The sequence below is a fragment of the Bufo bufo genome, chromosome 3, assembly GCF_905171765.1.
Source record: "Bufo bufo chromosome 3, aBufBuf1.1, whole genome shotgun sequence".
Classification (NCBI taxonomy): Eukaryota; Metazoa; Chordata; class Amphibia; order Anura; family Bufonidae; genus Bufo; species Bufo bufo.
Window position 1 is genome coordinate 187,859,740 of NC_053391.1, and position 18,388 is coordinate 187,878,127.

The 18,388-nt window shown below is 43.3% G+C and overlaps 1 protein-coding gene across 1 annotated transcript in view; it reads right to left on the bottom strand.

The window, feature by feature from the left end:
- Window positions 1–11,777: 11,777 nt before the first annotated feature.
- TSHB (thyroid stimulating hormone subunit beta) overlaps window positions 11,778–18,388 on the bottom strand; it is a 32,300-nt gene continuing 25,689 nt past the window's right edge. The window contains exon 2 of the mRNA XM_040423838.1: window positions 11,778–12,040. Within this exon, the coding sequence (XP_040279772.1) occupies window positions 11,780–12,040 (261 nt within the window). The 3' untranslated portion in view covers window positions 11,778–11,779. The remainder of the gene's footprint in view (window positions 12,041–18,388) is intronic.

The window sequence follows — 18,388 nt, forward strand, 5'->3', positions numbered from 1 at the left end:
GCTAATGAGCAGCAGCACTTGTATAAAGTCTCCATTACCACAGCCCCACATTACCATAGTCTGTCCTGTCCGTCCTCTTTGTACTTCATGTCTCCTCATGAACTAAATTCCCCAGAGATTCAGCTAAAGTTCTTATCTCTATTCAGGATCATTATCCCTGACAAGTAGAGAGGAGGATGAGGCAGCTCTTTACCTCAGTGTTGTAAAGTAACTTGTCCTCATGTGTGATCAGGACAGGTTCTGTGTGTACTGGTAGGACAGCAGCCATTTAGTTTCCCCTGATGATTGCTCCCCAGACAAAACGAGCCATAATAAATAATGAATTAATTAAAGGTATTTGGGAATATATTTATTATAAAGTAATATATTTAAGTATTTTCATTTTCTTAATTCCTGAAGAACTCCTTTAATGTCTAAACTTGAATAATCTTCTGTGCAGCTACAGAAAAAGTGTTAGTTAATATCGTAAAATGCTTTGTATATATTTGTGTGTTGGCAGTGTTTCTGGTTCACAGCACTTGAACATATATTTAGTCACTATTAAATTTTGCAAATCCGATTGTAATTCACCAGCCACGATGACACATTGGCATTTGTTTTTGGCAAATTTTAAGAAAATGGCCGGATCAATTCTCCTGTTGTGCACTAAAGAACACCATTCGACATGATTCACTTATCTAGTCGTCTGCTGCGGTTTAATTCTTATTGGGTGGTTGGCCAATTTGTAATTGGTCAAAATGCCATATACAGTCTTGTATGCTCCATCCAAGCAATGTATGTTGTCTTAATGGAGGCCCACGGCTGCCCTGACGTCGGTGAAGTAAACATACTCCTTCTTTCTCTGGCTGCTCAGTGGTAGCTTCTATTCTGCGCAGGCCATGTCCATTTGCTGTTCAGCACCTGCGCAGAATAGAAGTTATCTAAGAGCACTGCCATCTTGCAGTCCATAGATGCGGAAGATGAGAGGTGAGTAGGTTTACTTCACTGACACCAGGGCAGCCGGAGGCCTTTATTAGGACAGCACACACAACTGTATATGACCTTTTTACAAATTACATTTTAAATTGGCCTTTCCCCTTAAAGGGAACCTGTCACCGGGATTTTGTGTATAGAGCTGAGGACATGGGTTGCTAGATGGCCGCTAGCACATCCGCAATACCCAGTCCCCATAGCTCTGTGTGCTTTAATTGTGTAAAAAAACCGATTTGATACATATGCAAATTAACCTGAATTATATGAGTGGCTCTTGTACAACTCGGACTGTTCATGCGTTTCATGGATTGTCATTAATCTGAATAGACCTCATTTAGTACTGTATTTCCTCTGCGGTGTCTGTTACATGGGAAATGTCTGGCCAGAGAAGGTTCCCCACCCCACAGCTGCTTACCGAGGTGCCTGGAGTTCTGATGAGACAGACCCTTTAATGTCTTTCCTATAGGGGGCTGCTATTTTATGATTATGAATTTAAATATGATTTTCATGTCGGTGCAAATGAACTACGAGAGTATTATAAAATATTGCTTGACTCATACACGGTATTAAATCAGCCATAAAAATGCTAGATTAATTTGCTGGCCACATGCAGCACGTCACTGCGGAAGCCAGTCATTGGCTGGTGCACTGCATGTGACCATGCGGGAACCGGATAATGGGGAGCAGGTATGTATGAATCTTCTGTTTAGAGAGGCAGGCTGTGGGCACGTGCTAAAAAGTCATTACTCTCAGAGAACCACTTAGGCTGTCAAGGGTTTTGATACTGAGGGCTTATACTCAGATTGCTGAGGGTTTCCCATCCCCCCTGCTGATTAGCTCCAGTGCCTGGAAATACACAGCTCTGTCGCTTGTGCAGTGGATGTTGCTGGTAAGTGCAGCATTAGTCCCATTCAGTTCAGTGGGAGCAATACTGCAGTTACCGACCCTGTTAACTACACAATGGACAGAGCTGTGCGGTGTCAGACCCCAGCTTATCTGCTTTGATGGCTTCTCCTCAGGATAGGCCATCTTTATCAAAATCCTGAACCAAACTATTTAACTGCTGTGGTTTTTGTTTTGCATTTATGAATGCTCCTAATTGTCAGTGTTCCTTTTTTATATAGATATACTTTTTATATGATATATTTTTGAGCACTTCCTTTTGTTGTTTTTCACAATATAATTCTATTTTGAATTTGGGTTAATTTACAACTTCATACTAGAGTTGTGTATTAGGTGCTAAAATGGTCATCAAATCCCTTTGTGTGAAAACCAGAAAGTCTTTCACAAAGGCGATCATATGACTGCATTCAATCCCAATTTAGTGCTAAATATGGCGAGAGATTTATCGAAACTGGTGTAAAGGAAAGCTGTCTCAGTTGCCCATGGCATCCAATCAGATTTTCATTTTTTTACAAGGTGGAATCTGGTTGCTATGGGCAACTAAGCCAGTTTTCCTTTACACCATTTTGATAAATCTCCCCCATGGTTTCCATATAGCACTGTATTATATGGGGGCGACTATTACCTCACTGTAAATGTGTTGCAGCACGTCTGCCACCATTAGCTTGGGGATGTAGACCACGGCAGGTTCATCTGATATGATAGTAGGAAGTTTGCACTAATACTTTTCTGTGTTTTGCACAACTAAGCTGGTGTTGGTGAACATTTTTTAAAATCGGATCAAGTGTTTGCTATCTTTAAAAACAAAAAAAAATCTGTATGGACTGGGTGTGGATAGTCTTTTTAATAGAGTACTGTATTACCCAAGCATGAAATATGTAAGAAAAAATGTCTAAGTTCCTGCTACTTGTCTACATTGTTGCCTGGTTGAGGTAGGCCATGGAATGCTGATTCACCTGGGGGCTACCAAGTTAGTCAAATTTGCAATGCTTTCTAGTTTGTAGACATTTGGTACACTTCTGGGGATCTGTATTATGTCACATATACTGTGAATAAAGAAGTGACATGGGTGAAGGGGTTTCCGGTATTAGGACATTGGCCTATAGGCCAGCAATATCAGATCGGTGGGCTCCAACTCTCACTTGAATGGGACAAAGCTGCAGTACCCTGCACTGCCGCTACTAAGTAGACAACATGCGAGGAGACAGCCCCAGCAGCATCAAGCATCTGATTGGCTGGTTTACTGAAAGTCATACCCCCACTGATCTACTATTAATGAGGATCAAGGCCATCTTGAGGATTAAGCCATCAATATTCTGATTCTGGAAAATCCCTCATTACACGAAGGGCTTCTAAGCTCCTGCATGATAGTTTATATTGGGAAGACAGCGATTCCATTCATAACTACCCTATATTCATGGCAACACTCCAGAGCATACAGGCAGTGTACAGTATACATGCATCAGTGGAACATTTAACAAAATCTTGAACGTCCTTGCAAATTAGGGTACTTTCACACTAGCGGTTTTCTTTTCCGGCATAGAGTTCCGTCCTAGGGGCTCAATACCAGAAAATAACTGATCAGTTTTATCCTAATGCATTCTGAATGGAGAGCAATCCGTTCAGGATGTCTTCAGTTCAGTCTTTTTGACTGTTCAGGACGGAGATAATATCGCAGCATGCTGCGGTTTTATCTCCGGCCAAGAGAACTGAAGACTTGCCTGAATGCCGGATCTGGCATTTTTTCCATAGGAATGTATTAGTGCCGGGTCCGGCATTCAAAATACTGTAAGGACGAAATGCGCAGACCGGTAAAAATGTGAAAAAAAAATAACGGATCCATTTCTCCGGATGACAAACGGAGAGGCGGATCCGTTCTTGCAATGCATTTGTAAGACTGATCCGGATCCGTCTACAAATGCTTTCCGTTTGCATGCAGATTGGCAGTTCCGGCGACGGAACTGCTTGCCGGATCACTCTGCCGCAAGTGTGAAAGTAGACTTATTCTTAAGTTTTGAGTAGAGAAATGTAAAAGTAATTTATGCATATAATAATGCTCCTGCGTTCTCTAGTTGTTGCTGATCCAAAATGTTTATCACATCCAGATAATATTGAATTTGATAGATGGATCTTCTTATAATGGGACTGCCGACAGAAGACGTGGTCACATTATGTAATGATACAAGCCAGGAGCGTTCATGTAGATATTCCTCCATATGTTATTGCTTTGCATGGCTAATTTGTATATACAGAGGAGTAGCCAGGGGTTGCTGCAATCCTGAAGATTACATTTTCTTCAAAAATGACTGAAATGATTTGATTATTTTATGAAAATGTGTGTTTTTATTTTTTTATTTTTTTTTGTTTGCTTTGTAACAAGTGACCAAATAAAGTCACATTTTGATGGAAAATCTTTGTGAATGTTTCTTTGCTCAAAATCCATTGAGGCAGGTTCATCACTGTTTTTATGCCATGCTATATTCTTGCATTAATTGGCAACTTTTTACCTGTTTGAAAAGTGTGAGGGACATGGCATCACACGGGCCAACAGATTCACAAAAATTGATGGTAGAAACCAACGTAAATTACAGTTCCAGTCTACTTCAGTTCATAGCTGGCATAGATTTGATGTTCTGCTGCATGGACCGCCAGAAGAGGTGCCATGTTAATAAAGGGGCTGTGCCATGATATTAACTAATGGGAATAGGGAATAAGCATTTGATCTATGGGGGTCGGAGAAAAAGTACTCCTCATCAGGATGTAAAAATGTGGTGTGAACCTAGCTCAAATCAACACCTGCACAATAACCCCTTCCCTATGGCCACTTTCGCAGTATTTACATCAGTCTTTGACACTCATCGTGCTCCCGGAGGATGCACATCATTTCTGATGAGGCGCTTGGAGTGCAATCTGCTCCAGTCCCTGACATAAATTACGCCCGTTTCCAGGTGTAAATACTAGCGAATTTGCTGGGGCCTATGGCTCATACCCTGCCACTCCCCAGTGGCAAGGACTGCATTAGAACACCTGCGAAACAAAATCTGGTCGCCTTGTAACTTTTCTTTCTTTTTACACCAAACATGTGTTAGGAAATGACCTCCACTGTGTCAGTGAGATAGAGATGAGTAGTAAACATTTTATTGTTTGGAAACCCATTAAATAGGTACATAAGGGAAACTACAGTGATCCCTCAAGATACAATGGCCTCAGTATTTTTAACATACAATGGTCTTTTCTAACTGATAGTAAGTTGAAACTAGACTCAACATACAATGTCTCAGACCCAGATCCAACCAGTCAAGGTCATTTGTAAGGACTTGTTTTATCTGTCTTAATTATATGCTTACTTTTGTTAAATCTTCATTTTCTCTTATCTTGGATGACCTTTTTGGGCTTTGGAACCAATTACTCAACTTACAATGGTTTCAACATACAATGGTTGTCCTAGAACCAATTAATATTGTAACTTGAGGGACCACTGTACAGAAACAGATTCTTGTCTGAGTTGCTGCTGTTCACACACTGAAGATTTTACTTCCATGGCATTTTTTCTAAGGCTACTTTCACACTAGCGTTTTTTGCGGCTCCGTCATGGATCACCAAAAACTCTTCTGTTAAAATAATACAACCACATGCATCAGTCATGAACGGATCCGGTTGTATTATTTCTTATATAGCCATGACGGATCCGTCTTGAATACTATTGAAAGTCAATGGGAGACGGATCCGTTTTCTATTGCGTCAGAGAAAACGGATCCGTCCCCATTGACTTACATTGTGTGTCTGGACGTATACGTCTTGCTCCGCACCACATCGCGGACAGAAAAATGCTGCTTGCTTGTCCGCGATAGGAGTGCAACCAAACGGTACGGAATGCATTTTGGTGCGTTCAGTTTTGTCCTCATTGACAATGAATGGGGACAAAACTGAAGCGTTTTCACCTGCTATTGAGATCCTATGACGCAGTGATGCCTAACCTACGGCTCGTGGGCCAAATCCAGCCTGTGAAGCTGGGTCATGCAGCCCGTGCAACTCCCTGGAAAAAGTCGAAGGCTTAACAATATGCCACATTCCCCACATTCATCAGCGCTGTGAGCTTTGTTATTGGTTGGTATGAGCACGCCAGAGCAATACAAGTCGGGTCAGGCAAGGGAAGCCGGCGGGAGCTGGAAGGAGGGGCCAGCTCACATGGTGGCTGTAGTAAGGAGAGCGGAGCTCGCTGCCCGAGGACCTTGGGCAACATGACAGGGCTGCTGGAGAGGTAAGGAGCGTGGACTCATGTGACTGGTCCCTGGTGACCCTGCTCCCCCCTCCTATCACCCCACTAGTGACCCTGCTCCATCCTTCTCCTGTTGCCCCACTAGTGACCCTGCTCCAACCTCCTCCTGTTGCCCCACTAGTCGCCCTGCCCCCTCCTCCTTTCACCCCACTAGTGACCCTGCTTCCCCCTCCTCCTGTCACCCCACTAGTGACCCTGCTCCATCCTTCTCCTGTTGCCCCACTAGTGACCCTGCTCCAACCTCCTCCTGTTGCCCCACTAGTCGCCCTGCCCCCTCCTCCTTTCACCCCACTAGTGACCCTGCTTCCCCCTCCTCCTGTCACCCCACTAGTGACCCTGCTCCCCCCTCCTCCTGTCACCCCACTAGTGACCCTGCTTCCCCCTCCTCCTGTCACCGCACTAGTGACCCTGCTGCCCCTCCTCCTGTCACCCCACTAGTGACCCTGCTTCCCCCCTCCTCCTGTCACCCTACTAGTGACCCTGCTTTCCCCCCCTCCTCCTGTGACCCTGCTTTCCCCCCCTCCTCCTGTCACCCTACTAGTGACCCTGCTTTCCCCCCTCCTCCTGTCACCCTACTAGTGACCCTGCTTTCCCCCCTCCTCCTGTCACCCTACTAGTGACCCTGCTTCCCCCTCCTCCTGTCACCCCACAGGTAAGAAGCTGAACGGACTCCACCAACTATGATGGGATCCGTTCAGGATCCTGTCTTTTTACTGGACACAAAAGTGCTGCATATAAGGCTTTTTTGTCTGGTCTTTCGACAGAATCTGCAACAGAGGCTCCAAACGCAGCCTCCAACGCAGATTTAATTTAAAGGCCTACATATTATGTATTTTAGTAATGCTCACACGTGCCCCCTCACAGTGTTAGCATTTCTTTCTGGCAAAGCTACCTGGTTCTGGCCCGCAAAATGTATACCATGTCTAGTGCGGCCCTCAGACGAAAAATGGTTGGGCACCACTGCTATGACAGAATTGAAAATGCACCGTGGCATTATTATAAAATTAAGCAACAATTTTTTCATTGTATTTAGCTTAGGGGAGGTACCAGGGGCATCCACAGATCTTATAGGGTCCCGTAGCAAAACTTACTATAAGTCCCCTGCCACACCCAGTTTCTTAGTACATGTCCGCCATGTTACTCCTATGCAATGTGGAATGCAAAGCACACCGCCCCAGATTTCCCAGGAATTTACATTTCTTCTTTTTTTTAAGTAGACAAAATCTTATTTTAAAGTATAACTGTCGTGTGTGTATTTATATATATATAAAAAAAAATTTTTATATGAGTATTGGATTGTATTAATATCACCTTGGTGGCCCTATTTCAACTTTTCACTGTGTATTCAATTTCCCCTTAATTCCACATTTTTGTTCCCTGTACTGCCTACTTTTACCTGTGCTTAAAATAGGGTTGCTAGGCATGGTCCGTCTATCTGTTGAAGGACGGAGGACGCTGCGTGCAGGGTCACATTACTGACAGCCAGGGACTGTAAGTAAATGATTAAAGCCAGGTCCTCCCCAGCAGCTGATAACAGTGCCTGGGCTGTGTGCACTTCTCCCTGTCCCTGCGCTTGGCAGACGCTCCCTCACTCAGCAGAGCTGGAGAATGCAGAGTTGGAGCAGCGCAGACCAGGGAAGGGAGATCTACCATCTGCTCAGTGTATAAATGAAAGCAACATGTGGTAAGAGGACCCCTCTGTGCTGCAGGAGATTAACCCTTTAGGGGGGAGGGCTCTGGTTACTGACACTTTTGGGGGGCTAGTGTTAGTGGCTAGTGAGGGCAGGCGGGATTGGCCTCAGGGTGACGGCAGTGGCGACCATCTTAACTGAATAGTGAAATTGCAGTTTTATGCAGACTGGTTTCTAAGGGCTGAATTATATTAAATATGGGGTAAGTCAGTCTAATAGTAACTGATTCTGGAATATCATGTTATTAGTAACTACATATATGAAAATTGAAATTAGGGTCTAAATGTGACAGTTATCCTTTAAAAAAAAAAAAGTCATAAAGTTATACCTGATCTCACCCATTTTATCTGACTTCTATGTCAGGAAAAAGTGGAACAGGTGCTTCATAAATATGGCGCTCATTCTGAACATTGTACTTCTCAATGTATTCACACCAAACAACTGGCACAAGTACACTGATAAATATCCTGCTTACCATCTGTTACAAAGCTGGCTGCCTGTAGCCACCACAAGGGGGAGCTCAGAGCACAGGAATTTATTTATTTACAATATATAAACTGTAATTTGCACTGAGCTCTCCCTTTTGGTGGCTGCTTGAAAATTGAATGCTTTTACAAAAGGAGGAAGGAGTTCAGCTCCGGGCCCCTAGCAGTTGCGTGGTCTACCTCCATTGAAGGTATGCCACAGAGAGGTACTAACTCTCTTTAAAGAGACCAGCTGTTTATGGAGACTTGGAAACTTAAAGGAAAAATAGTATGTCGAGAGGTATTTCCCAGAGAAAGAGAACTGTCTATCTAGTGCCACCTTCCTATGAGTCAATGACAAGCCTTGGAACATAAGGAAGAATAGCCATGGAGAGCGAGTACCTCCCCTAAACTGCGTCCAAGGCTTCTCACTCATCCAACCAGTATCCTACTCTATATTGAAGAAGGGCAACGTCCCCTCCGAAAAGGCTGATGGATATTTGGCCTGTTTTCCCTTGTAATGTTCCAAGGCTTGTTAAAAATTCAGACATAGGGAACCACTTTCAGAAGGTGGCAATAACGAGATGATTTTCTTTCTTTTTGCATATTATTTTCCCATGGGGCATTGCTGCTAAGGCTGATTTCACATCATCTGTCAGAAGAACTGAAAAAACAAACCAGGATCCTGCCTGTAAGAAAATGGATCCTGTTGCATCCGTTATGCCCATTTCCTTCTTTTGGCTTGGCTATTTTTCCTGGTCACTGTCCAAGCCTTGTTAAAAAGTGAAATATTGACCCAAAGTCAGCTACTTCCAGAAGGTGGCACTAGCGAGGCTTGCATTCATTGTATTTAAAATTTCCTGAACTATGTGAGATTTTCAGCTATACTGTGCAAACACTCGAAGTTCTTTTCCAATGATCAAACCTTCAGTGGTATGTTAGGGTATGTGCATACAGTCCATATTACGTGCAGATTTTTTTTGCATTAACTTGAAAAGAAAATTGAGAATGTTTGCGGTTTAAAATATTTTTATAAGGAAGGGGTTAAAAAGGTTTGAAGAGAAGTGATTACACACAAAGGCTGAACCATGGTGCACATTTCATAGTACATATTTCAAATATTGTGCATTAAAGCGTTACAGAACAAGTAACTATATATAAGAGGAGCTGCCATGTCTGTACTGATATATACTTGCATTCTCATTCTGCATTGTGGTATTCCTTTGTTTCTCTTGGAAATGTATGACTTAATAGACAACTGGGTGTTATTTCCTTAAGACGTATCTTTAAATAATATTATTGTATAAAGCCGAATTGACCAGAGGGATGGCATCACCCAGTTGTCAATGTTGTCCTACATTATCAGGAGGAATTACAGGAGCATCCCAATGCAAAATGACAAGTAAAGATGCTCCAGAATTATTGTGTCATGGGGAACAGAAGTATTTTCTAAAACGGACATGTCAAAAAAGCGGACAGGTCCTCTCTAGGTCTATAGACATGGTGGTTGTGTGCTGTGCCGCCAAGATCTGTGTGCGAAAAAACTTTATTTTAGCGCAAATTGTAGCAGCTTTGCAGTACAGCACGTATAGGTGAGACGCATGAAAACCATGTTCTCTCTAATATACAGGTGACTATACTCTGTACATTAACTGTGTCTAAAGAGGTTATCCGAATTTGTAACTCATGACCTCTGGATAGGTCATCAGTATCATCGGTGGGCGTCCGACAACTGGGAACCCCACTGATCAGTTGTTTGAGAAAGCCCCGGTGCTCCTGTGAGTGCTGTGGCCTTCTCGCTGCTTACCCTCACGACCATCGGTCACGTGGCCTAGACCCAGCTTAGCTCCATTCAAGTGGCATCAGTCACAAAGAGTCGGATAACCCCTTTAAGGTTGCATACTTTTTGTGGATTTTTTTTCTCCTTTTCTGCACGGATTGTTTTTATTTTGGTCATCCCACGTGCTATGGAAATTTTGATAGAGCTAATGCTTTTCTGAAACAAAGCCACAGTTTTTATGCCAATTTTGGAGGCGGTATTTGAGCCACCACCGGGAGTGGATTCATTGGCCCAGAACCTAAGTGGGTTGATTGGGGGTGGCAGCTTACCAAGGCCTGCACTTAAGTACTCTGTTACTGTTTAGGATTTTAATTGTCTTGTGTCTGTCTTTCATATATTTGCGCAAAGTGTATGATGACCTATATACATATATATGTTTGTATATCTTTTAAAGTGCTCAGTTGCAAATTTTCACACCTGCTGTTAAAATTTTAAGTGTGGCATTTTTAGTACCGATGTGTATATTGAGTTGCGCCAATCTGTTATTTAGTTTGATGATGGTTTTTGACTGCAAGGCACAAACCACTACGTGCACGGGCACTTTCCCTGAAAAACAGGTGGCAAATACAAAGATACAAGTATATGTTTCGATTCTAAACAAATGTCTACTTTTCTACCATAAGGAGAGAAAAAACAGAAGAAACTTTCAAATAAACTTTATTAAAACCAATTCTAAATGAGAACAAGAATTTTTGTAATATACTTTATCAAAATGTATTTTTTGTTTTCCTTGAGAAATAGCAAGCTGAAGTTCAGGTGCCTATAGCACTATACAGTACACTCATACATTGCTGACATGTCAGAGATATGCAGATTTCTCTGTAGATCCGTGCTGAGTGATGTACAGGCAGGAGCACTGCTCGCTAAAAGCTATGCATAGCACATCACCAATGTGCTGTGCCAGGCTTTAATGGACTGCATGCAGGCAGGAGCTCCTGCCTTTGCTTACTCTTCTCTGCTAAAGCCTTCCATAACACATTGATACAGGCTTTAGAAGAGCGGAACAAGTGCAGACATCGTTGTCCTTGCCTACATTCACTCTGCTATAGCCTGGCACAGCACATCAGTAATATGCTATGCAGAGCTTTTAAGGTAGGTTCAAATATGCGTTCAGGAATCTGGTAGCCTGATCCAGCAGAGGAACAGGCTGTCAGATTTCAACGTATGCGGCGTAGCTGGATAGTACCACCCTCGCCTCCAGATAGCCATTGACTTTCTGCCAGACAAAAAGTCGTACATGCAGGATTTGTTAGCCGAAAGATGGCATTTATGCCAGAAATCAGCCAGATCTTATTAAAGTCAACTGGGTCTGGTGGTAGATAGGCTGGACTCCGGCAGGCTGCTCCTCTGCCGGATTTCAGAACGCTACTGTGAACGTTGCCTTAGCGAGCATAGCTGATGTGTGCTTCTGCTTATACATCGCTCACTGCAGCCCCACAAAGAAATCCATACACTGCTAACATGTCAGCGATGTACAAGTGTATGGAACTTCAGGTGCCTATTTCACAAGGAAAGCTAAAAAAAAAAAAAAATCATATAAAAAAAAAATCATGTTAGCACATTTAAAATAGGTTTTAACAAAGTTTATTGAAAAGTTTAGGTACACTTTAAGGGTAGGGAATGATTTATATTACTGCAGAAAATTGTAGAGAAGATATTTTGGCTCTCTTGGTTTGGTGCAATAATTAGAATCGATCCTGTCTTGTACACAGTCAATATACTCGGTGTTACATTTTTCACACTTGCAACTCAGGGCTATAGGGTAAGTATACAGTGGATTTACATGCACAGGGCAGCCAGGAACAGAGACCGTCTTGTGGATATAGTTATGGTAGGTGCAAACATTCTGATTTGATAGGGTCTTCAGCTGTCTCCCTTTCACATTTGGATCCTGTGGAAAACAAGATTCTTAGCTGCAAGGAAAGTTACATTAAGCAAACATTTTCTATTATATACTGTAACTCATTAAATCGACCATCACTGACAATCAGTTACTAGAGGAGGAAGCCACATCATCCTTTTTATGTATATACCCAGGGTCGTTGGTTTTTATGTACTAGTCCCCAACCCCTGAGCATTTCATGTGGTACTTCTGGTAGCAGTGTGGTTGTATGTTTTGGATATTGCCACCTATGCACTTGGCATTTTAATATACTATACTGATATATTTTGTATTATGGTGAGCACAGGCATTCTTATTCACACTTTGCTGAATCTCAATGCCTCCAACTCTTGTTGTTGATCTATCAGCAGCTCATCTGCTTGCCACCCTATAGCACTCTATGCCACTCTTTCCTCTGCCTTTTTTGCTTTCCTAGTGCATGTTTCTTCATCCCTGCTCTTTTGGTGCACTCTAGTTTTCTCCTTTTCATTCTGGTTCAAGCCCCCATCTGTTTTCCCCCTCCCTATCCAGAAGGGTTGGCTCCCCCAACACCATTTTTGTCTGCCTTCTGACAGTTCATTTCAAAACTGGCAGGGAGGTGTCAACATAGTAGCAGCAAGTCTCTTCCTCCCATTGCTGCAGGGGAGACTACTAATTGTGCCTACTAGTAATAATCCCCCCCCCCCCCCATAGTGATAAGGTCCTCCAATAGAGCCACCAGTAGTCATAAGGCCCCCTGTAATGCCCCTATTAGTTACAAGACCCTCCTATAGTTCCCCTCTAGTTATAATGCCCCATAGTGCCTCCAGTAAGTATAATGCCTCCCTATAGTGTCTCCAGTCGTTATAATGTATCCTTGTAGTGCCCCCTAGTAGTCTTCCAAGTAGATATACTTGCCCCTCTCCAGTGCCTCTAGTAGTTATTATGACCCCCCGTAGTGCCCTCAGTAGTTGTAATCCCCCGCTGTAGTGCCACCAGTAGTTATAATGTCCCCCTGTAGAGCTATCAGTAATTATAATGCCCCCTTTAGTGCCCTAGTAGTTATAACTACTAGGGGGGGGCATTATGATGACCCCCTGTAGTGCCCCCAGTAGTTATAATGCCTCCTGTTGTGTCTGTAGTGCCCTGGAGCAAGGGGTACTTTGAAGTCTGGACATTTGTGGACATTTGCCCCTGTATCCCCTCCTTTATTTCACTTTAAAGGGTTAACGTGCACTGTCTAATACTGTTTAGCTGCATTTTATATGTACATTAAAACCAATCCAACGATCCTGCCCGACCCAGGTTTCACTCCAAAAGCTTCATCAGGGGCGTCTTCAACAATTTTTCCCACAAGTCTCTAAATACCCTCATACCCCTCCCCCATTGAGCTTATAACAAACTTTTAAAATTAATTGATAAAACTCTCCCCATCCATAGATCAAATACACAACCTTACTAATTTCATTACTAATTCCTATTGGAATGTATTCCCTCATCTCCATTGATTCATTCACAGATCCTCCATTCATAAATCTCTGGTCACTCCTCCAATGTGCAGCACCTCACATGGTACATGGTACACACCCACCATCCCTGATTGGTCAGTGGCGACACACCCCGCTTCCAATACTCCTTATACACATCCCCGCTACTTCACCAGGCATGGCTTCATATCCAATTCCACATTAAGTCCCTGCGGTTGAATTGTATCAAACTCATATATCCACTTCACTGCTCGCCATTCTATCTTTTTAACTGCAACTCCTCCCTGCCAGTCACCTCTCACTAACTCTACTCCCGCAAAGATGAGTCCTCTGGGATTCTTCTGATGGACATTTTTAAAATGCATAGAGACCCCATGGGTCTCCAGACCTTTTCTAATATTCCTTACATGTTCCTGTATGCGGACTTTCAGTTTTCTCATAGGGCATCCTACATACTGGAGGCCACATGGGCACTCCAGCATGTTGACGACACCTGAACTCTCACACGTAATTTGCCCTTTGATTTTAAAAATCTTTATTCCTTTTAGTTGAATGAATCATCGATGTTCTCATCTGCTTGTTCTCTCTACTTCTATTTCTACACGGAGCACAAAAACCGCACTAGGAAAAAAGGTCCTGTCCTTTCTTCCCATTACTTATCGGCATAGCACTGTGCACTAGGTGATTTTTAAGGTTCGGTTCTTTTTTTAAAATAAAGTCAGGTTGGTTTGGTATTTCCTTCCCTATAACCGGATCATTTTTCAACACTGTCCAATTTTTTCTAATAGCATTATTTATTAATCCTGCATGTGCCGTATACTGAGTGAGAAACGCAAACCTAAAATCCTTAGGCCTAGTTCACACTTCAGTGATTTTTAAACCAAAACCAGGAATGGAGCCTACATTGATAAGGTAGAATGGAAAGATCTGCACTCGTTCTGTGTTTCTGACCTGCACCTTGTTTTGGCTAAAAATCACTGATGGAAATCACTGACCAAACCCTGAAGTGTGAACTAGGCCTCACTCTTTCTACCTCCGTCCCTCATCTCCCTTCTTTCACCTTCTTCTACCTCTCGACTACAGGCAGATAATTCCTCTTTTGTATATCCTTTCTCCATAAACCTTTCTTGAATCACCAAGCTCTGTTCCTTAAATGTAGCAGCATCAGTGCAGTTACGGCGAATCCTCTCGATCTGGCCCCTGGGAATATTTTTAAGCCAAGGGCCATAGTGGCAACTGCTGGTATCTATATATCCATTTACATCAGTTTTTTTTAAATATGTTTTGGTCTTAAATTTGCCCTCCTCCACAAAAATCGTAAGATCCAGAAAGTTCACCTCCCTGTCACTGATGTTGTTAGTAAAATTCAAATGCCAGTCGTTATCATTAAGCTGAGCAATAAACTGTTCCAAGCCTCGTCTTTCTCCTTCCCACACTAAAAGACAATCATCTATGAATCTCGGCCATACTTTTAGTTTGCCAAGTTGCGTTTTCTTACCTAAAAGGGGGTTAATCCTCTCTTTCTCCCAGGCTGTCATAAAAATATTAGCGAAACTGGGGGCGACATTTAAGGAACAGAGCTTGGTGATTCAAGAAAGGTTTATGGAGAAAGGATATACAAAAGAGGAATTCTCTGCCTGTAGTCAAGAGGTAGAAGAAGGTGAAAGAAGGGAGATGAGGGACGGGGTTAAAAAGAGTAAGGATTTTAGGTTTGCATTTCTCACCCAGTATACGGCACATGCAGGATTAATAAAGAATGCTATTAGAAAAAATTGGACAGTGTTGAAAAATGATCCGGTTATAGGGAAGGAAATACCAAACCACCCTGATTTTATTTTTAAAAAAGCGCCGAACCTTAAAAATCATCTAGTGCACAGTGCTATCCTGATAAGTAATAGGAAGAAAGGACAGGACCTTTTTTCCTAGTGCGGTTTTTGTGCTCCGTGTAGGAATAGAAGTAGAGAGAACAAGCAGATGAGAACATCGATGATTCGTTCAACTAAAAGGAATAAAGGAGTAGAGTGACCGGAGGAGATTTATGAATGGAGTGTCCGTGAATGAATCCATGGAGATGAGGGAATATATTACAATAGGAATTAGTAATGAAATTAGTAAGGTTATGTATTTGATCTATGGATGGGGAGATGATACTTCGCTGGTTATTGAGTTTTATCAATTAATTTTAAAAGTTTGTTATAAGTCCAATGGGGGAGGGGTATGAGGGTATTTAGAGACTTGTGGGAAAAATTGTTGAAGACGCCCCTGATGAAGCTTTTGGAGCAAAACCCGGGTCGGGCAGTATCATTGGATTGGTTTTAATGTTTTGCCTGTAACCCTTTTATGCTTGTGAGTACAATAAATCCATTTTTATACTGGTTTTAAAGCGGTGCTTCACTATTGGAGCGATTTAAATATTTTATACAGCTACACTGGATAAAAGAGAGGAAAGGAAGGAAAGCGAAGTCTCCTTTGTTTGATGTGCCTGCATGTTCATTTGCGCTCGTGAGTATAATCATACGAGTGTCAGTACCATTGGATTACAGTACTTCACTATCAGGGCATTTTCTGATATCCCACAGGAATATCTGGTGGAAAACAATATTGGTGGGACCTGATGTTTTGTCTATGTGTATGAAATTGGATGATATGAGCTTGAAGAGGCTTTCTCCTAATTGGATAGGGAACGCCGCGGTCCCATATAACGCATTGACTGAACTGTGAATTGTTCCCACTTCACCTTCGGGAATCGCTGTCGTAAATCCTGGTAACAACAGACTGGAATTTTAAAGCTTTGTTTTAAAGAAGAGCATGTTTTGGAGGGAAAAAAAAACTGACATTGTTTACCACCAAAACCAGACAGACTGACCTTTTGAATGTCTAGTTTACTTTGTTATGTCTGGAAAAACTGCTGTGTCATTGCCATTTAGCATCATTTAGCTATAATGTAAGCCTATGAGAGGTGGAAAGTGTTACTATGTATCTGTTTGTGCTGAGCTTCTCCACTCCACCCCTCCCACTAGGTACAAGTCTAGCTCGAAACAGTTTATAAGGAGAGCAGTCAGAGCCCATAGTGTTCTGCAGTTAGGAACCAGTGCTTGGAGGGGAAGACTAATGCCAGTCTGCATGAGTAACCAGAAGAAGATGCTGAGAAAGGGACGCTGATCCACAGACCATGGGTCACCAGTAGTGTTGATCGAGCACCAAAGTGCTCGGGTGCTCTGGTGCTCAAGTAGAACACTTTGAGATGATCGGGTGCTCTACAGAGCACCAGAGCACAATGGAAGTCAAGGGGAGAACCAGAGCATTAAACTAGGCACCCCCTGCTCTGAAGAGGGGAGGGTGTCTGATTCACAGGAAAAAGTCTGAAATTAATGGAAACACCATTAAAATGGTTCAAGAACAGCATGGGGATGATGTCTGGATGCATCTTGGACTCCCAGGTTGCTGCTGGGAACGATGTTGTCCGAGTACTACGCCACTTTTACAGACGGACAATAATACGCACAAAACCGAAGATAAAATCGATTTTAGAGGAAAAATTGTTAGGAAACATTCTTTCCTGTACATTTACTTGTATATAAAGTGCAAGTGCTGCCAAAAATTACAAGGAAGAGGCACTCCGATACAACCTGTATCTCACATAAAGGAGGGCCTCATTCACATTGTGGCACAATTGTTCAGAGGTAGGGGGACTCCTACACTCATAAAGCCTATGCACTAAGTGAAAGGGCTGCCAAAAATTACAAGGAACCGTCACTCCAATACACCCTTTATTACACATAAAGGAGGGCATCATACACACCCTCGAAAAATGATGGTTGATGGCCTACTGGTGACCCTCAAAAACATTAGGAGCCAGGGCCTGCTAGTGACCCTCTAAAAAATTATAGGCTAGGCCCTGCTGCTGATCTGACCATCTAAAACAGTAGGGGTGAGGGTTGCCTGCTGCTGAGCTGACCCTCTAAAACATTAGGGGTGAGAGTCTGCTGCAGATCTGACCATTTAAAACATTTGGGGTGAGGGTCTGCTGCTGAGCTTACCTTCTAAAACATTAGGGGCAGGTGCCTGCTGCTGATCTGACCATCTAAAACAGTGGTGCCCAACCATTTTTCGTCTGAGGGCCGCACTAGACATGGTATAAATTTTGCGGGCCAGAACCAGGTAGCTTTGCCAGAAAGTAGTGCACGTGTGAGCATTACTAAAATACATAATATGTAGGCCTTTAAATCTGCGTTGGAGGCTGCATTTGGAGCCTCTGCTGCAGATTCTGTCGAAAGACCAGACAAAAAAGCCTTGTATGCAGAACTTTTATGTCCGTTAAAAAGACCAGATCCCGAATGGAAACTGAACGGATACCATCATAGTTGGTGGAGTCCGTTCAGCTTCTTCCTTGTGGGGTGACAGGAGGATGGGGAGCAGGGTCACTAGTGGGTTGACAAGAGGAGGGGGGAGCAGGGTCACTAGTGAGGTGAAAGGAGGAGGGGGGAGCAGGGTCACTAGTGGGGTGACAGGTGGAGGGGGGAGCAGGGTCACTAGTGAGGTGACAGGAGGAGGGGGGAGCAGGGTCACTAGTGAGGTGACAGGAGGAGGGGGGAGCAGGGTCACTAGTGGGGTGACAGGAGGAGGGGGGAGCAGGGTCACTAGTGGGGTGACAGAAGGGGGAAACAGGGTCACTAGTGAGGTGACAGGAGTAGGGGGAGCAGGGTCACTAGTGGGGTGACAGGAGGAGGGGGAAGCAGGGTCACTAGTGGGGTGACAGGAGGAGGGGGAAGCAGGGTCACTAGTGGGGTGACAGGAGGAGGGGGAAGCAGGGTCACTAGTGGGGTGACAGGAGGAGGGGAGAGCAGGGTCACTAGTGGGGTGACAGGAGGAGGGGGAAGCAGGGTCACTA